We start from the raw sequence: 20,055 nt of genomic DNA, 5'->3' as shown, positions 1-20,055 counted from the left end.
CTGCTCCCCGGGCTCCCACTCCGCCCGCGGTTTCTGTGCGCAGCTGGGGCACCCACCACCCATGCCCAGCGCTCACGTCTGCTGTCCCGTGGAACATGTTCAGGACTTACTGCAACTCTTCTGCCATCATCTCGCATCGCCTTTTGGTGAAGTCTGTCTTCTAGGAACACCCTCAGGGGGAACTCACAGGACAGCATTCCGTGAGTGTTGAAAACTGGCCTTTCCAGTGTTCTCAACAGGAATGTGGCCCGAGTTCCTACCTAATTTTAAATATTCTACTAAACGTATTAAAAAGGTAAAGAGAAACAAGTGAAGTTAACTTTAGTATATTATTTAACTCAATATTATATAAAACATTATTATTGCTGATTTACGCGAAGTTCCTTTTTTTGGACTGAGTTTTTGAAATTCAGCGTGTGTCTTACACTTAGAGCGTGTCTCAGCGGACCAGCCACCTTTCACAGGCTCAGTGTTGGACGGCCCGGCCTGTACCTGGACGGCAGGGAGGGCTCTGGTGGCCTCAGGATCCTCGGATCCGCGTTCCCTCCCCGTGTCCCTGGGGAGCCTGCCACCCGTGTTGCTGTGCAGAACGCTGCTCTGCTTTCTCTGTGGACCTGCCCTTCTGGCATTTCCTACATATCGGATCGTGCACCAAGTGGCCTTCAGCGTCCGCCTTCCCTCTCTCCGCGTGCGTTTTCAAGGTCGTCCTCATCTAGAGCTTCCCTCCTTTTTGTGTCCAAGTTGCACTCTGTGTCTGCGTGATCTTTTGATCCCCTCGATGTTGGAGGACATTTGGGGTGTCCCAGATAAGCCTCGTGTTCAGGTCTCGAGGGGGCGTGTTTCCGTCTCTCTCGGGTGCTCCGAGGGCAGGATTGCCGCCCGGTCGTGGCTTCCTGCCCTTCCTGCCGCCTCCCTGGCGGCCGCGGGGGCCACCCTCCTCTGCGACCAGCTGCTTCCTGCAGCCAGAGGCCTCAGCCCTTCTGCTCAGACCTCCAGGCTCTGCCCAGAGTCAAGGCCGGAGCCCTTCCAGGGGCTGACATGGTTCTCCCAGCCAGCCCTCCCCAGCCACACTGGCTGCCTGTTCCTGCCCAGTAAGGCCAGCCCGCCTTGTGTCTGCAGCTTGTCCGCCTGGTCCGCCCTCCCGAGCAGCCGCCGGCTCCGGTCCCCAGCGCGGGCTCTGCTCCCCGCCCACCAGGGTCCAAACTTGCCCCGTTTAGTAAGATTGCAGAAGGTCCCCACAGCCCCCAAGTCTCTTTCTGGCTCATCACCTAGTGTCTGGGAGGTTCTGCCCCTTCTACTTATCCTTGTGTCCAGCCGGCTCCCCTCGCCGGGACGAGTGTCTGTCTCCCGTCCGCTGGCTGCTGGGCCCCTCTCCCTGGACGATTGTGTGGCACGTGGCACAGATGAAAGAATGAGCCACACGTCCCCGAGAGTCAGCAGCAGCAGGGTCTGCTGGAGCCCAGACTGGATTCTGAAGCTCTATTCTTTACTTCCATCAAAGATTGTAACTAGCAGCCTGATTTCAATTTCTCTTGCTGTCTAATGATGAAGGTTTGATCAGTCAAAGCTCCAGTGTTGCCATCCTCGCTTTCTAACTTTCCACCGGCAGTTTGAAAAGGAAGTACCGGAAGAGACAGCCAGGTTGGAAAAGAAAGGGAGCTTCACGCCGCCCCACCCCCCAGAGCCTGCCCATTTTATGCCTCATGAGGCTCAGAAGTCAGAGGTGTGAGTCCCTGTTCCCCACCCTCTGGTTCGCGCTGCATGCCCAGGCCTGGCCGGGAGCTTGGCCCTCCTCTGTGGTCCCCAGCGCTTCTTAGATGCTGTCTGTTGCTTCTCCACCACCAGAGCCCTTCGAGCTCCTTTTCCCCTGGGTGTCATACTCCCAGACTGCTTTCAATCTAGTCGAAGGTTGTGTGATTTTAGAGGCCGAGATGCTTCCGGAACTCCCGTCCCCTTGGTGTGTGTGACTAGGGAGCGGGTTCCTTTGCTCTGGCATTTTGGAGCTTGTTGATAGAACCCAGAAATCAGTAGTGTGGCCTTGGGAATTCCCTGACGGTCCAGTGGTTAGGACTCTGTGCTTCCACTGCCGGGGACCTGGGTTCGACTCCTGGTAGGGAAACGAAGATCCCCCAAGCCCCATCATGCAGCCAAGAAAAAAAGTAGTGTAGCCTCCCACGCAGCTCAGCTGACACTGGCCTCTCTCCTCTTCTGCTTTTGCTTAGTATCACTTGCACTGTCTGCCTGAAGGCACTTGGGTTTGAGGCGTGACAAGGCGTGGGAAGCAGGCGTACTGGGAGGAGCATTTTGGCTGCATCTGGGACCCAGACCACCTGTCCCTGTGCCCCTGGCGGGCCAGGTGCGGGCTCCAACCCCGCCTTCCCGTGGTCTCAGGGCGAGTCCACCGAACACGGCGGGCGTGGGGATCGCGTGAGCCCATTTCTGAAAAGCCGCTCAGCAGCACGTGGTCCTTAGCCAGGCTCCATCCCCTGACTGCTGGCGGGTAGGAGTGGGGCGTGGGGCTGGGCTAGAGCTGCCTGGGAGCCGCTGGCAGTGGGCGCGGCCACGGTCCTGTCGCTGGGGCCTTTCCACCTGGCTCCTCCCCATTCAAGGCCTTGCTGTCGTCCCTCTTCAGTGACGGTGGGTCCTTTTGAGGGTCCTTTCCCTCTGGGTAATGGTCTAAAGGAGGCCCACGGGAGCTGCTGGTGCAGACCCTCGGCTTCTCCCGGGAAGCTGAGTCCACAGTCGCGTCTCGCCCGCAGGGTGCGCTCTTCACGTCTCACTGGCCCCAAAGCCCTCCGCTCCGCTCCCCACGAGCTTCCTTCTGCCCTTTACCTCCATCGCCAGGCTGCTGTGCCTGGGCACGCTCACCTGGCGTGGGGCCTGGCGTTGCCGCTTCCCCAGCCCTCCTCGGAGGCTGTGCGGCCTCTGGCCTCTCCTTGCCCTCCGGGCCCTCTCCTTCTCTTCTCTGTCGAGGTGCTGCCAGGCTCCAGAGCTGCATCTGGCAAGAAGACGTTTGCTAATTGCTTGGCCTTTTTCTCCCCCTCTTGACAGGTGGCTGGTGGCGTGTTCAGGGCCCCGCAGGGCAAGCTGTAGTGACTGGGGCCTGCCCAGTGCAGAGTGTGAGTCTCCGCACAAAGCCCCGCAGGGACTGCTGGCAGCAGCCGCTGACGCTCTCTCCTTCTGTCCTCAGAGGCCCCCAGAATGAACCCTGTGCTGGAGCCGCTGTCCTGGATGCTGGGCACATGGCTGTCAGACCCGCCGGGAGCTGGGACCTTCCCGACCCTGCAGCCCTTCCAGTACCTGGAGGAGGTGCACATCTCGCACGTGGGCCAGCCCATGCTGAACTTCTCGTGAGTCCGCCCGCTGCTCTGCTCTCTGAGATGAGCCAGGTGAAGGCCAGGTGGGAAGGTACAGAGGGCACCTGGTGGTCTGTTTCAGAAAGGTGCCCTCTTCCTGCCCTGGCACCTGAGGCGCACACTGGGTGGAAATGGTATCTTCTTGTGTTTTAGACAATGTGAAGGTGACCACAGAATCTCAGGCTCGGTAATCCAAACGTGGAGATAAGTGTGTGTGTTCAGTTAAATCCTCCATCCCCTGCAGTGTTCCTGTGTGGAAATCAGTCACCCCAAGATTACTGAAGATAGGGGGCCCGGCTTTCATTTAGTCCTACCCCTGAGCCAGCCGAGGGCTCAGAGAAGCTGGTGTCTCGTGGTTCTCAGATTCGTAGCACGCAGCAAAGCGCTTCCCTGCCACTCCTGAGGAAGCAGGTCGCGGTGCAGGGCGGCTAGGTGGGGAGTGCCCGGGCCGTGGGTTGGTAGGGAGGGGGCGGAGGATATATTGTCTCGTACCTTTTTGCATGATTCTTGACTGAATGGGTGAAGGGAAAGAATATCCTGCACATAAACAAAAGGTGGAAATTCTGGGTCATGCAGAGTACCCCTAATAGAAAGCAGTCTTTTTAAACTATGAGCTGTAACCCGTTAGAGACATTTATGACTAGCATTAATTAATTTTCTTTTAATGCTGGTCACTCAGTTTTGCGACTAACGTTAAAGAAAAATGAGAGTAGAAAATACATATTTTGGTCAATGTCGTGGTCTATGTGTATGTAGTAGATGGTATTTCTCGGTGAGGGCTTGTGGTCTCAAGAGGGTGTGTGAGCCATAGCCACAACACCAGCCTGTCAGAAGTTCATCCGTGGTAGCAGTAGATCCCCGCACGTCGTGCTGGTGAGGCTGTAAGCGTTGGTGTTGAAGTCGTGAGTCGGTGCTCTCAGGTCAAGGTGCAGCTCTTACTCACCACCGTGAATTTGCAGTGGTGGCGGCGTGATAAGACGCTGACTCCTCGCCTGTTCTGTTCTCCTTCCCTGTGAATTAACTGGACTCCTAAGCAAGATAATAGCTCAGAAGAGGGAAGGCCTGGCATTGGGTGGGACTTTACTTTGTTGGTGGAGGGCTTAGGCTGAGAAGTGTGTGCGGTGCTGGGGCTGAAAAGGCCTTGGTGGGAGGACGGGTAGGGAGGAGAGACGGGGGAGCAGGGGTGCCCACACCTGTCGTCTCCCGTGTCTCCGCATGGCGTCCTTCACACGTGACTGTGTTTCCAGGTAGTGCTTCACGTTCAGTGGGTGGGATGCTTGCCAAGTGAGGAGGGGGCGGGCCACAAAGTCTGGCATGTGCTCTGGTGGGCACTGGGTACCTGGGCTTCACCTGTCGCATTACCCGTCCAGGTTCAACGCCTTCCATCCGGACACCCACAAGCCCATGCACAGGGAGTGTGGCTTCATCCGCCTGGAGCCCGACACCAACAAGGTGGCCTTCGTCAGCGCCCAGAACACAGGTACTCCCCTTGCCGGCCTGCCTTGCACCCACGCGCCCTGCGTGCTGCAAGCAGGTGGGGTGATATCTGCCCCCCGATTTCTGTGTGACCGCAGACGTGGCCCCGTGGGTGCATTTCACGGTGGACAGTGTCGGGCCTTTGGACGGCTCAGGGGGAGCTGGAGGGTGGGGGGCCGGCAGGCGGGGGGCTGCGGGCGTGGCTCTGTGGGAACAGGCCGGCTTCATCTCCGGCCCTCTGCACTCACATCTGTGCTGTCGCTCAGCTTCCCATGCAGGTAGGGTTCTGGGGGTACCTAGACCAGGGAGCAAAAGCTATGTCTGGAAGTTTGCTTTGCCCCCAGGGGGAATTCATCCGAAAATAGTTAACCAGGTTCATGAATTCGAAATTACTCAACACCCACCTACGTGACCCTTAACCTCGCTCACTGGCTCAAGTGCGTGCTCACTTCCTGGCAGCAGGTGGACAGTCCCTCCTGTCAGATCGCTGGGGGGAGTGGGACGGACCCCCATAGGTCACCTGCCCCAGCTGCAGGAGGAGTTGTGTCTTCTCCCTCTTGATACCTGGGGGGCCATCGCAGGTGACTGGGCAGTTATTGCCTCGATGGCCACGAGGCTCAGATTGGTTGAGCCCTTGATTGCAGAGGAGGGTGGTGAGCGCAGGGCAGCCGGGAGCCCCAGGCAGGCTGCGTGGGCTGACGGTGTCCCTTGCAGGCATCGTGGAGGTGGAGGAGGGCGAGGTGAACGGGCAGGAGCTGTGCATCGCGTCCCACTCCATTGCCAGGACCTCCTTCGCCAAGGAGCCCCACGTGGAGCAGGTGAGCCCGGGTGGGACCGCACGGCACCCCTGCCTTTGCACTCCATCCTGGAGGCCTGGCTGTCTCCGATCACCCGCTTCTTTCTCGCGCTCACACAGGCCATGATGTGATTATCTATCCCTGCTCATGCGCGGTTGGCTGTCCTCGGGTTTGTTCAACAAGTATGTCCCCACCAGCATTGCACGGCGGGGACCTTGTTCCCTGCTCCTTGACCAGTGCAGTGTGTTTTCAGGATTTCTGATTTTTTTAATCTGATAGATAAAAGGTGGTATCTCATTGGTGTTTTAAATTTAACTTATGAGTGAGGGGGCATTCTTCGCGCTCACTGGTGGTTTGTATTTCTTGTTCCGATACTTGATGTTCAAAGTCATTGCCTGTTTTTCTGCGAGGTGTCATTTTCTTGTTGATTTATGGGAGATTTTTTATGTTCTATGGATATTAATCTGTCGTCTGCTGTATTTGTGACAACACCCCCATCCGGTGGCTTAGGTTAGCCTGATTCATGATGTCTTCTGCCCACAGGCTGTACATCTTTCTCTAGTTGCCTCTCGGGGTCTCATCCTAAACGCCGTCTGAATTTGGGCTCTGGCTCAGGAAGATGTCTTCTGCTCCAAAAGGATAAAATTATTCTTCCATTTTCTTGTACTCTTACAGCTTTCCTTTTTTACGTGTAGACCGTTGGTCTCTCTTCCTTTTTGTTTTCACGTGATGGGCTCCAGAGACCCCGCAGGTAGCCGTGCACAGCAGCGTGGGGGTGCGCTGCAGGGATTTCGGACCTTGTTCGGTGTATTTCAGTAGATAACCAAAGTTGGTTTCTTTATGGTGTTGACCATAGAGGCCTTGGACACTCCATGGTGAAGTCTTAAGTGCTTTACGGTTCTTGATGCCGCTCTGTACCCCTGCCCTGCAGCAGCGCACAGAGGGCCAGCTGCCCCACACCCTTTCCCAGGCTGGGCCTTGAACTTAGGCCGTCCTGGTGGCTACCAAGTGGCATTGCAGTGTGGTGTTAATTACATTTTCCCAGTTACTAATGATGTGGCTCATCCTTGCAACGTGCTTATTTGCCGTTGTATTCTTTGTTTCATGACGTGAGCGTTCAAATCCTTTGTCCTTTTTCTCCAGCAGCTTGTTTGCCTTATCTTTGAGCTGTAAGAGTTTGTTACATATTCTGGACACAAATCCTTTATCAGGTAGATGTGTTGATAAAACTGTGCTCTCGGACTTCCCTGGTGGCGCAGTGGTTGAGAATCTGCCTGCCAATGCAGGGGACACGTGTTCGAGCCCTGGTCTGGGAAGATCCCACATGCCGCGGAGCAACTAAGCCCGTGCGCCACAGCTACTGAGCCTGCGCGACTGGAGCCTGTGCTCTGCAACAAGAGAAGGCCGCGACAGTGAGAGGCCCGCGCACCGTGATGAAGAGTGGCCCCCGCTCTCCGCAACTAGAGAAAGCCCTCGCACAGAAACGAAGACCCAACACAGCCAAAAATAAATAAATAAATAAATAAATAACTGTGCTCTCAACTTAAAACTTACCATTTCATTTCTTTAACAAAATGTTTTACTTCTGATGAAGTTCTGTTATCAGTTTTTTCTCTTACAGTTAGTGCTTTTTGTGCCCTGTCTTAACATTTTTTGCCTAACACACACTTTCACCTGCATTTTCTTCAAGAATTTTTACAGTGTCTCCTTTTACATTAAGGTTTATTATTTGGGAATTTATATTTTTTTATGGTGTGAAGTAGGAGTCAAGATGCTTTCATTTTTTCCTAGATAGATATCCAGTTGTTCCAGCACTATTTTCTTTCTTTCTTTCTTTCTTTTTTTTACAATTTTATTTATTTTTGGCTGCGTTGGGTCTTCGTTGCTGCTGGTGGGCTTTCTCTAGTTGTGGCGAGCGGGGGCTACTCTTCGTTGCGGTACGCAGACTTCTCCTTGCAGTGGGTTCTCTTGTTGTGGAGCACGGGCTCTAGGTGCAGGGGCTTTAGTAGTTGTGGCACGTGGGCTCAGTAGCTGTGGCTCGCGGGCTCTAGAGCGCAGGCTCAGTAGTTGTGGCGCATGGGCTTAGTTGCTCTGCGGCATGTGGGATCTTCCCGGACCAGGGATTAAACCCATGTCCCCTGCATTGGCAGGCGGATTCTTAACCACTGCACCACCAGGGAAGTCCTTAACCCATTTTTATTATTTTTATCCTCGCTCAAAATATTTTATTTCTTCAATGGTTTTGTTTCCTTGAACAGGATTATTTAGAAGAATGTTACTTATTTTCCAACTACTGGAGGATTTTCTTGCTATGATTTCTAATTCAGTTCTATAAAACCCAGAGAACGTGGTCTGTTTGAAAGTTATTTTGTGCCGCATATATGATCTAACTTGGTGAATGTTTCATATGCACTCAGAATGAATAAGTATTTGACAGTTGTTGGCTGTAGTGGACTGAAAATACCAGTTAGGTCAAGCTGATTGATAATGTCGTCAGATTTTCTGTATACTAGCGTGTTTGGGGGCAGGGGGTTCTTGGTTGTATCTAATTACTGAGCGGTATTAAAATCTCCAGTTATGACTGAAGGTATTTCAGTTCCTTTCTTTGGTTCCATCTTTGCTTCATAACTTTGAAGCTGCGTAATTTAGATGCATACAGATGATATATGTATTATATTTATGAAATGTCCTTTATAGCTTGTAATACTATACCTGGAAGTCTGCTTTGTCTGATACTAATGTAACCGCACCTGCTTTCTTATGCTTATCATTTGTACAGTATATCTTTTTTCCTACCCTTTTCACATTCAAATTGTGTCTTTATACTTACAGTACATTTCTTATAGAGTCTTGCTTTTTTTCTCTAGTCAGAAAACTCCTTATTTTAATTGGAGTATTTAGTTCATTTACGTTTAACGTAAGTATTTGTAAGGGTGGCTGTACGTCCACCATCTTGATTTGTCTGCTTTACTTCTTTCTTGGCTTTGTTCCTCTTTTGTTCCTTTAGTATGTTTTCTTGGGTTAATTAAGTATTTTTAGCATTCTGTTTTATTTCTTCTATTAGCTTAACTGTATCCTTTTTTTTAAATAGTTGATTTAAGGCTAACAATATGCATGCTAAATTTATCAAAGTCTGTTTATAATCCGTGATACACTGTTACATTTCCCACTTCACATGTGTGTTAATCTTACAGCTGTGTAGAATTGCATTTATCCTCCTTTTGTGCTGGTGTCATCATACCTTTTACATATAAAAAGTATCCACCTTATAAACCTTCACACTAGGATTTTTGCTTTACATAATCAGTTGACTTTCGAAGAAATTACAGTGGGGGGGGGCAGGGGAGTAATCGCTTATAGTTACCCACTTAGTTTCTCTTTGTGTTGCTCTTTTCTCCTTCTATAGAGTTTCCTGTGGTATCATTTCCCTTCATTCTGAACTTGCGTTAGTGGCATTTCTTATAGTATAGGTCTGGCAATATTTCTTTGAGTTTATTTCACCCCCAACTTTTTTTTCTTCTTCAGTATTTTTTATTATGGAAAAATAGATACATAAAAGTTAATTATCTTAACCATTTTTAAGGGTACACTTAAATATATTCACATTGTTAATCATCTCCAGAACACGTTCACCTTGCAGAACTGAAACTCAGGCCCACTAAGCAGTAGCTCCCTGTCCTCTCCTCCCCTGACCCTGGCAGCCACTTCTCTACTTTCCATCTCTCCGATTTTGACTACTTAGGTACCTCATATCAGTGGAATCATACAGTTATTTTTCTTTTTGCATCTGGCTTACTTCACTGAGCACAGTGTCCTCAAGGTTCATCCATGTTGTAGCCTGTGTCAGAATTTCCCTCCTTTTTAAGGCTCAGTAATATTCCAGTGTGTGTGGATGGACCACATTTGCTTTTCCATTCATCCATCAATGGATACCTGAGTTGCTTCCACCTTTTAGCTATTGTGAATGATGATGCTGTGAACATGGGTGTACAGATATCTCTTCAAGACCTGCTTTCAGTTCTTTGGGGTGTATACCCAGAGGAGGAATTGCTGGATCACGTGGTTAATTTTATTTTTAATTTTTTGAGGACCCGCCATAGCTTCCCACTTTACCTGCACCATTTTACATTCCCATCAGCAGTGCACAGGGGTTCCAATTTCTCTGCATTCTCATCATTTGTTGTTTCCTGGTTTTTTTTTTTTATTTATCTATCTATTTATTTATTTTTGGCTGAGTTGGGTCTTTTGTTGCTGCGCGTGGGCTTTTCTCTAGTTGCGGTGAGCGGGGGCTATTCTTCATTGCGGTGCACGGGCTTCTCACTGCGGTGGCTTCTCTTGTTGCGGAGCATGGGCTCTAGGCGCATGGGCTTCAGTAGTTGTGGCTCGCGGGCTCTAGAGTGCAGGCTCAGTAGTTGTGGCGCACAGGCTTTGTTGCTCTGCGGCATGTGGGATCTTCCCAGAGCTGGGCTCGAACCTGTGTCCCCTGCATTGTCAGACAGACTCTCAACCACTGCGCCACCAGGGAAGCCCTCCTGGTTTTTTTGATATCACTCATCCTAATGGGTGTGAGGTGGTATCTCATTGTAGTTTTGATTTGCATTTCCCTAAACAATAGCAATATTGAGCAACTTTTCATGTGCTTCTTGGCCATTCGTATATCGTTTTTGTAAAAATGTCTATTCAAATCCTTTGCCCATTTTTGAATTGGGTTGTTTGTTTTTGCTGTTGTTGAATTTTAGGAGTTCTCTGTTATTCTGTTTATGAATCCCTTATCAGATATATGATTTGCAAATATTTCTCTTATTCTGTGGGTTGTATTTTTTCTCTGTAAATAGTATCTTTCGATGCACAAAGGTTTTTAATTTTCATGAATTACAGTTTGTCTGCTTTTTCTTCATTGGCTGTAAATTGGTATCCAGGAAGTCATTGCCAAATCCAATGTCATTACACTTGCCATATGTTTTCTTCTAAGAGTTTTTATAGTTTTAGCTCTTACCTTCAAGGCTGTGATTCATTTTGAGGGTTTTTTTTGTTCATTCATTTTTTGTACTAATGTTAGGTAAGGGTACGGTTTTATTCTTTTGCGAGGGGATATCCAGTTTTCCCAGCACCATTTATTGAAAAGGCCGTCCTTTCCTCATTGAATGGTCTTGGCAACCTGGTTGAAAATCATTTGATAACATATGCAAGGATTTATTTCTGGGCTCTCAGAACTGTTCCATTGGTCTGTATATCTGTTTTTATGCCAGTGTCACACTGTTTTGGTCACTGTCATTCTGTAGTAAGTTTTGAAATCTGTTGAGAGTCCCTTGAGATTCCATATGAATTTTAGGATGGATTTTTCTATTTCTACAAAACGCATCTTTGGCATTTTGATTTGAATTTTGTTAATTCTGTAGGTCTCTTTGGGTAGTATTTGTTTCTTAATGATATTAAGTCTTCCAATTCATGAACATGGGATGTGTTTCCATTTATTTATGTCTTCTTTAATTTCTTTCTGGAGTGTTTTGTATTGGGTTGGCCAAAAGTTTCGTTCATTTTTTTCCTTAAGAGGGCTCTACTAGCACTTAGTTGTCTTTAACTTCATTCAAAACAATTTTGTTAGATTGTGTGTGACAGCTGTCATACCAGCATGCATTTATAGAAAGACTTATTGTGACTTCCCTAGTGGCGCAGTGGTTAAGAATCCGCCTGCCAATGCAGGGGACACAGGTTCGAGCCCTGGCCTGGGAAGATCCACATGCCGCGGAGCAACTAAGCCCGTGCGCCACAACTACCGAGCCTGCGCTCTAGAGCCCGCGAGCCACAACTGCTGAGCCCACGTACCACAACTACTGAAGCCTGCGTGCCTAGAGCCTGTGCTCTGCAACAAGAGAAGCCACCGCAATGAGAAGCCCACGCACCGCAACGAAGAGTAGCCCCTGCTCACCGCAACTAGAGGAAAGCCCGAGCGCAGCAACAAAGACCCAACACAGCCAAATAAATAAATAAGTAAGTAAATACTTATCAAAATTGGTGAATTTTTGTATAGCCATTTTAATATCGAAGATGGAAGAAAAAAGCAACATTTTGAGCATATTATGCTTTATTATTTCAAGAAAGGTAAAAATGCAACCGAAATGCAAAAAAAAGGATTTGTGCCATATATGGAAAAGGTGATGTGACTGATCAAACGTGTCAAAAGTGATTTGCAAAGTTTCATGCTGGAGATTTCTCTCTGCCCGATGCTCCACGGTCAGGTAGACCAGTTGAAGTTGATAGCCATCAAATTGAGACATCAGTTGAGAACAATCAATGTTATACCATGTGGGAGATGGCCGACATACTCAAAATATCCAAATTAAGAGTTGAAAATCATTTGCACCAGCTTGGTTATGTTAAATCACTTTGATGTTTGGGTTCCACATAAGTTAAGCAAAAAAAAACCTTCTTGACCGTGTTTCGACGTGCGATTCTCTACTTAAATGTAATGAAAGTGTTCTGTTTTTAAAACAAATTGTGACAGGTGATGAAAAGTGGATACTGTACAATAATGTGGAATGGAAGAGATCGTGGGGCAAGCGAAATAAACCACCACCAACCACACCAAAGGCTGGTCTGAAGGTGATGTTGTGTATATGGTGGTACTGGAAGGGAGTCTTCTATTATGAGCTCCTGGAAAACCAGACGATTCATTCCAACAAGTACTACTGCCAATTAGATCAACTGAAAGCAGCACTCAGCAAAAAGTGTCCACAGTTAGTCAACAGAAAGCGCATAATCTTCCATCAGGATGATGCAAAACGGCATGTTTCTTTGATGACCAGGCAAAAACTGTTACATCTTGGCTGGGAAGTTCTGATTCATCCATCGTATTCACCAGACATTGTACCTTCGGATTTCCATTTATTTAGGTCTTCACAAAATTCTTTTAATGGAAAAAATTTCAATTCCCTTGAAGACTGTAAAAGGCCCCTGGAACAGTTCTTTGCTCGAAAAGGTAAAAAGTTTTGGGAAGATGGGATTATGAAGGTGCCTGGAAAATGGCAGAAGGTAGTGGAACAAAAGGGTGAAAACGTCGTTCAATAGAGTTCTTGGTGAAAATGAAAAATGTGTCTTTTATTTTTATGTGAACACCGAAGGCACTTTTTGGCCAACCCAATATATGTGAAATTTTAAAAAAAAGAAAGAAAACTCACAGAAACAGAGTAGAATGCTGGTTACGGGGGGCTCAGGTGGGGGAAATGGGCAGATGTTGCCCAGTGGGTATGAACGTCCAGGTGTAAGATGGACAGCGTGGCACTAGAGTTGACAGTGCTCTGTTATATTAGTGAAATTTGCTAAGAGGAAAAAGATGTAACTGTGAGGTGATGGATGTATTAACTGACCTTATTGTGGTAAACATTTCACCATATACACATGTATCAAATCATCATGTTTCAACTTAAACCTATACAGTGTTACATGTCAGTTATATCTCAATAAAGCAGGGTGCAAAGGAGGGGAAAGGAGCCAGTATTGGCAGCAAGCAGACTGCACCTGTTCTAATTCTTCTTTTTTTTTTAAATTGGAGTAGAGTTGCTTTACCATGTTGTGTTAGTTTCTGCTGTACAGGGAAGTGAATCAGCTGTACATGTACATACATCCCCTCCCTCTTGCAAGTCAGTGAGAGAAACGTGAGGCCTGCACTGTCTGTAGTTCTCCAACAGTGTCCTGATGTCCTTGTTTATCAAACTCAGCCCCTTTCTTCGTGACTCAGCCCCCTCCTTGATGCCTTAAGTGTTGTATGGGGTGGCTTCTTGGTTTTTTCATTTTAGGACCTAAAGCAAAGTCAAATCCATCTAACTCTCTCTCCTGGCCTTTCCTTCTCCACATTTTCCCTACTGGACAAGACATAACAGGAACAAGAAGTCATTAAAACATCAAGAAGTTCCACATCGAGTTTCTCTCTTTGGTCTGTGCAGTTGAGGAAAAGTGAGCACACTTGGCTAAAGTGAGAACTCGTGTCGTTGTCAAGATGGCCTCTGTCCCTATGTTTAGAGGCTCCTTGGAGTTTGCCTTTGCCATCGGAGTTGGGCCCCAGCTGTGCAGGCTTCTCTCCAGAATGCGGCTCCCGCAGCTTCTGCTTTACCCAGTGGCCCCAACAGGCTCCACTTTGAGGGTTTAAAGGCAAACAGTTGCTTCCAGCCCCACCTTGTTTAAACTTGTTTAAACGAGGGTCAGTCTGCAGCTCAGGTGGATTCTCATCCTGAGGGTGGACTTGGCATGACCTCAGGATCATCGTCGGCAGAGGCCGTGGGCGCCGCAGGAGATCTGGTTCTGAGCCTGAGCGATGTCATCTACGACCTGCCTCAACTTTAAATTCTGCCAAATAACTTTCATTTGAAGAGAAAAATAGCATGAGAAATTTCATCCAAGAGGCCACCAAGCCCAGAGGAACCTAACATGTGATTCCCGGGCACGGGGACACGCTGCAGTAGCAGTGTCGTCGCTGAGGGCACCACGGTGAACACAGCCCCGAGCGTGCGCTCCGGCGGCCGGGCAGCCCTCACACACCCTCTCGCTGGGACCTGGGGAGGTCGTGGGGGACCAGCGTCTCCGCCATGGGGTCTCTCCCGTGCCTGTCTCCCTCCTTTTGCTGCCCTGCGTCCTGCTGCCCGGTGGCTGTTACCGGATGTTCACAGACTTCGGCACACAGAAGCAGAGCCGAAGGCCGAGGGAGCGGCCCCCCTCGGGTCAGCACACGGTGAGATGGGCTGTGTTCTTGCGGCGTGGCCCGCAGCCCCTGCGGCATCGCGGAGGCGGGACGGGGGATGCAGGGCCGCGCGAGAAGCCAGGTAGTCCTCAGGTGCTGGTTTTCGGGTGTGACCGCAGCCTCGGCCCGTCGGGCAGGCTCCGTGTGAGAGACACGCAGTGTCTTCCCTTTAACGTGGAAAGGTTCACGGGGGGCGGGGGCCACCTTCCGTTCCCCGGGGAGGCATTTCCTTTGCCCCCGCCTGCACTCCCCCTGCACGTGTGGCGCTGGGCGTCTGGCATGAGGGCGAGAGCCAGTGTCCTGCATCGGTGGTGGGGCGTCGGGGGAACAGGTGCCCCGCAGGCCGTGGGCTCTGAGGACAGGCGGCCGCTGTCCTGTGGAAGCTGAGCGCATGGCCCGTGGTGTGCGGAACACGGGCTTTGTTTCTCTCCACTGCACTTCTGTTTCCTCTGCAGAGTGGTTTCAAGGGTAAGAGCCTTGACTGTTTGTTTTTTTTGTTTTTTGCGTTACGCGGGCCTCTCACTCCTGTGGCCTCTCCTGTTGCGGGGCACAGGCTCCGGACGTGCAGGCTCAGCGGCCGTGGCTCACGGGCCCAGCCGCTCCGCGGCACGTGGGATCTTCCCGGACCGGGGCACGATCCCGAGTCCCCTGCATCGGCAGGTGGACTCTCAACCACTGTGCCACCAGAGAAGCCCCGACTGTTTTTCAATTAAATTCCAGAACAAAGGCTGTGGAGTTGAAGAAGCAAGTCCCGTGTGAGAATGTCGGCCCGCCACCCGTCTGCCTTCTATCTGTCTGTCCACCTCATCTGGGGCTGTGCCCTCCCGTCCTGCCCTCTGCAGCCCTCTCCCGTCCTCAGCCATTACCGTGGCGAGGACAGCGCATTGACCTTTGACACCTGTGGACGGTGGCAAGGACCTTAGGACAGGGCTGCTCAGACCACCACGCGGTATGGTCCCTGGGGCTCAGGGTGGCAATTCTGAGGCACCGGGTCTGGGGCGGAGCCTGAGACTCTGCATTTCCAGCAGCTGCCCAGGTGGGGCTGGTACCTGGAGCCCACCGTGTAGCAGGGACGTAGGACACTGACTCTGTGTCCTCCTCCCACCTCTGCTTCTGCTGTCACGTGTTGTAAGTACGCACGCACACTAGACCCCACAGGGTTGTATAAATGCCGGTTAGCCCTCGTCGCAGCATCTGGGTGACGCACGGTTTTCCATACGTTTACCCTTGCTGTTGCTCTTCCTTTGTTCCTGCGTCTCTGCTTCCACCATTTTCCTTAAAACCTGAAGAACTTCCTCTAGTGTTTTGTGTAAAGAAGCGGGGGGGGGGGGGGGTCCTGCTGGTGGTGAATTCTCTGTGGATTTTTTTGTCTAAAAATGTCTTTATTTTGCCTTCACTTCTGAAGGGTGTTTTCACTGCAACCAGAATGCCAGGGGGACAGTTATTTTCATTGTTTTGAAGATGTCCTTCCTTTGTCTTCTAGTTTCCATCCCTTCTGTTGAATTTCTTGAATTCTAGACATCGCGCGTGAAAACCGTGGGTGACTTGAGGCCTGTTTGATGTTGTCTCCCACGAAAGGGCACTTCTTGCGCTTCTGGTGGTTTGTCCAGGAAGGGCAGATCCTGTCCACAGAGATAGCACTACTTTGAAACCGGACTTCCCAGTCTGTTTCTGGGGAACTCTTACTCCTGGGGTGCGGCCCTAAGGGGGTCCTGACCAACAGCCGGGCGGTTTTCCGCGGCCCCTCCTTCTAGACGCCGGGCAGCGGTTCCAGAGGGTGGCCCATGCAGCGCAGCCCCGTGGGTTGGGGCGCACCCACCCGGCTCCCCAGCCTCTGGGTGGCCACTGAGAGTCAGCACCGGCCTCGGGGGGACGGCTGCTCTGAGCTGGGTCTCTCCCCTGCACGCCTTCCCCCTGAGGCCTTGGCCTTGTAGCCTGGTTGCTTTAAACAGGCTCTGGAATCTGGCTTTCCTCTCTTTTCTGCCCAACGGTCGCTGGGGCCTGGCCAGCACGGGTTCTGACGCGCGTGGGCCCCCACCCCCGCCAGTTCTGGCGCCAGGTAGCCACCCCTGGAGGCGGCTTCCACAGTCCTCGGGCTTTCACCCTCTGTCCACAGACATTCCAGGCAAACCCATTTTCTCATCGGGGGCTCGGGTGCTGCAGGTCTGTGTTGCTCTTAGAAACAGCTGCTGTAATTGGCCCTGATGAATCGGGGGCTCCAGAAGTGCTGGTACCGAGTTTTCTGAGAACACGTTTGGCATCATTTCAAGCTGTGTAGGGAGGGACGCGCTGGACAGTCGGCCCCTAGGCAGATGGCGAGGCTGACGCCCGCGCTCACCTCCGGACGTTTGGGAACAGCTGAGCGGCAGGGAGACGGCACGGGCCAGGGGTCCGGACGCCCATCACGGCTGCCGGCCGAGTGTCTGTCACCCACTGGCGGGGACTCTGCCTGGCTCACAAGCCCCTGACACTGAGGTGAAATGTTGCGGCTGCCACGGGAATGTCTGGCCTGTGGTGGCACCTCAGCGGTTGTTGAATCTTTGGAAGGTAAAATTAAGGCGTTTTGTATTTGTTTTGTTCTGCTCAGATTACCCGAAAATTCAGGCTGAATTCCGAAGGCAAACTTGAACAGACGGTCTCCATGGCAACCACTACGCAGCCCATGACTCAGCATCTGCATGTCACCTACAAGAAGGTGACCCCGTGACCCCAGGCGGAGCTGAGTCCGGTGGGGCTGGCCTGTGTGGTGACACTTCAGCTTCTCGGCAGATGCCGCAGCAGGTGTGGGTGCGGCCACAGGTCACCGTGGGTTCAAGGGTGTTGCCACGTGTTCCTGTAATGGCACAGAAAAACCAAATAAAAGGCCTTTATTTTTATGGCTAAGCATTTTGAATATTATCACTTGCGTAGACTGCGTTTCTTTCTTCTGCTGGTGACTATTTGTTTTCAGAGTCGTTTCCCTAAAAAGTTAAAAAGGGGTGACTCTTTCTCCTTTCCTTCCCGCAGTTTTGACAAGATCTGAAAATGTTTACAAATCAACAGTAGTCAGCAACAAGGTGAAGAGAAAGGTAGGACAAAAAGGATTGCAGTGAATTTTCCTTTACTTTTAAAGAGCTGAGAGTATAACGACCCCATTTCCATGTGGACGAAGGGCATTCCCAAGGCGAGAGGGTGGTAGTGAATTTATCATCATTCTGTAAATTTGATTTAGTCTCGGCAATATAATATTACCTTCATTTGTTTGTTTACGATGGAAGTTTCCAGACATACACTGACCCCCCGGACCTCACCCCGTTCCAGCTCCTGCCAGCATGTCCCCACACCGGTGGTTCCGTCTGCTCTTCCCTCCTTTTTGTGGCTGGAGCATCTTAAAGCGAATTCCACACACAGTGCCACTTCTCTCGAACACTTCAGCATGTGTGTAAAAGCAAAACAGAGCCTTTCTCTTTTCCTGAACACAGCACAGTATCAGGGGCCTCACCGGGAACATAGACACGGGGTGAAAGGAGGCCGCACTCAAGAGCAGGGGTCAGTGTCTGCAGCCACACACCCCCTTGTCACACACCCTGGGGACAAAAGGCACCACCGGGGTGGGGGGGTTGTCAGTACCTGGGAGCGCAGAGGAGGGACCGGGGCTGGTGCTGAGCCCTCAGAGGAGCGTGGCCGGAGTGTGAGGAAGGCGGCCGGCCCCCTGCGTGCAGGGTGGACGTGGTGGCTGGGCTGGGCTCGCCGAGAGCGTCAGGTCAGCAGAGACTCAGGCACAGTTCGTCCCTCCAGCTGCGAACCTGGGAAACCAGACAAGTTATTGGCCTCCGAAAGTCAATGACGGGAGAGGAATGGATGGACACTCCCTTTCCAAAAGGGAGAAATAGGAAAGAAGAAGGCGTGACAGGTCCTGAGCAAGTCCCAACCTTAAGGCTTAAGAGGAATGATCCTCTGTGGCTCAGTGTCTGTCCTCCGGGCCCCCCTGGGGTGGTCCTGCCCCACCCCCACCCCAGCTTTGCCGGGTGCAGCGCTCACCACGGTTCTCAGGGGTTGGAGTCGTGTGCCTGCGGCTCTCCCCAGGTTCTGCCCACCCCGGGGTCGCCCTAGCGGGGGCTCTGCACCCCTTGCGGGGTGTGGGTCTCTGCCTGGGCCATGAGCCTGAGGCTCCGGGTGGCTCCATCCTTCAAAATTGAGGGAAGGTAGCAAGGCCCCCAGGGGTCTGCACTCTGCGTGCTGGCAGAGATGGTACCTTGTGGAAGCCAAACACCGATTCCAGCCAAGTTTGCAGCTGTGCCCTCCAGTGGGGCAGCCACGTCTGCTGTGGCCCAGGAATGTGGGGAGCAGAGCCTTATCCTCTGGGCCTGGGATGGAAGGGTCAACCCCACAATCTCTGAAATGCCTCTGAAGACATTTTTCCGTCGTCTGGACTTTAGGCTTCTGTTGAGGTGGCTGCCTGGTCTCCCATCATGTGGGTAACTAGCTCGTAACTGGTGAGTACTAACCTCCGTGTCAAGTCCTCCCAAGCGTCATGATCTGTCTCAACAAGCTTTCTTACTACTTTCAATATCAATAGGCTGAGGATTTTCCACATTTTTAAGGTCTGCTTCCTTTTTGGTTAACAATTCTGTCCTTAAGTCTTCTTGCATTTTACTCTAAGTATTCAAGAGAAACAAGGCCTCTCATGCTTCAACACTTTCACTTTGCTTGGAAATTTCCAGGCACATAACCAATTTCATTGCTCACAAGTTCTACCTTCCACAAAACTAGGACACATAGTTTAGCCAAGCTCTCTGTCCCGTCTTAACAAAGGTTGCCTTTCCTCCAGTTTCCAATGACCTCCATTTCCATCTGAGATCTCAGCAGACTGGCCTTTACACCTGTGAAAATTAGTAAAGGGAAACCTCGCAGAACTGGAGTGGGGAAGGAATTCCCTGGTGGTCCAGTGGTTAGGACTCTGAGGTCTCACTGCCAAGGGCCTGAGTTCAATCCCTGGTCGAGGAACTAAGATCCCACAAGCCACGCAGCACGGCCAAAAACAAAAAACAAAAAATAATGGAGTGGGGAGGCCACAAGGGGGAGCGCTCACCAGCTCCACTGGATGTCGGCACAGATCCTGACAGGAGGAGGCCACCTGGCCTCTTAGGCCAGAAGCCCTTTACCACCCTCAGGAGGAAGGAAGATTTTCTCCCCGTCAGGCAACAGCCCAGCCAATGAGAAACTGTCACAGCTCAGCCAATGAAAAGCCACCACACTTCAGACCCCCATTTTCCTCCAATGGACTTTTTTGCTTATAACAGCCCCTCCCACCTTACCTTTTCCTCTATAAAAGAATTTCCTTTCCTTTGACCTACTGGACTTGCCTGTGGACTTGTGCCACGGTTACCTGTCCTGAAACACAAATCTTTGCTGCTCCTTAATAAACCCATTTTGTTGATAAAAACTGGCTGTTTTATTGTTTCAGATGAACACATCCCATATATCTACCAACATTCCGTTCAGGATTACTTAGGTGTTGTCTGAGAACGCTGAGGCTTTCTCCACAGCTCTCCTCTTTTCTTCCTGGGTCACCAGAATTGCCCTGAACAGTCCGTTCACAGCAGTGGAGGCTTTTGCTAACATTCATCTTAAAACTCTTCCAACCTCTAATTTCCAAAGCCACTTCCATGTTTTTAGATACTTGTTGTTTCTTGGTAACAACTTTCTGACT

The 20,055-nt window shown here is 50.8% G+C and overlaps 1 protein-coding gene across 2 annotated transcripts in view; it reads left to right on the top strand.

Annotated features, from left to right (window-relative positions):
- The window catches only part of THAP4 (THAP domain containing 4), a 40,936-nt gene extending 23,697 nt beyond the window's left edge, over positions 1-17,239 (top strand). Inside the window, exons 2-6 of one of the 2 annotated variants that reach the window (XM_065880683.1) lie at positions 3,191-3,350; positions 4,727-4,836; positions 5,547-5,650; positions 16,951-17,086; positions 17,133-17,239. In XM_065880683.1, coding sequence (XP_065736755.1) covers positions 3,191-3,350; positions 4,727-4,836; positions 5,547-5,650; positions 16,951-17,070 — 494 coding nt within the window. In that variant the 3' untranslated portion in view covers positions 17,071-17,086; positions 17,133-17,239. Of the gene's footprint in view, positions 1-3,190; positions 3,351-4,726; positions 4,837-5,546; positions 5,651-16,950; positions 17,087-17,132 lie in introns of those variants that run through there. The other variant, XM_065880682.1, reaches the window with a different exon arrangement.
- The last annotated feature ends 2,816 nt before the right edge of the window (positions 17,240-20,055 follow it).

The sequence above is a fragment of the Phocoena phocoena genome, chromosome 7 (assembly GCF_963924675.1).
Source record: "Phocoena phocoena chromosome 7, mPhoPho1.1, whole genome shotgun sequence".
NCBI classification, from domain to species: domain Eukaryota; kingdom Metazoa; phylum Chordata; class Mammalia; order Artiodactyla; family Phocoenidae; genus Phocoena; species Phocoena phocoena.
The sequence above is the reverse complement of the archived record's forward strand: the minus strand, read 5'-3'. Positions and strand labels throughout refer to the sequence as shown.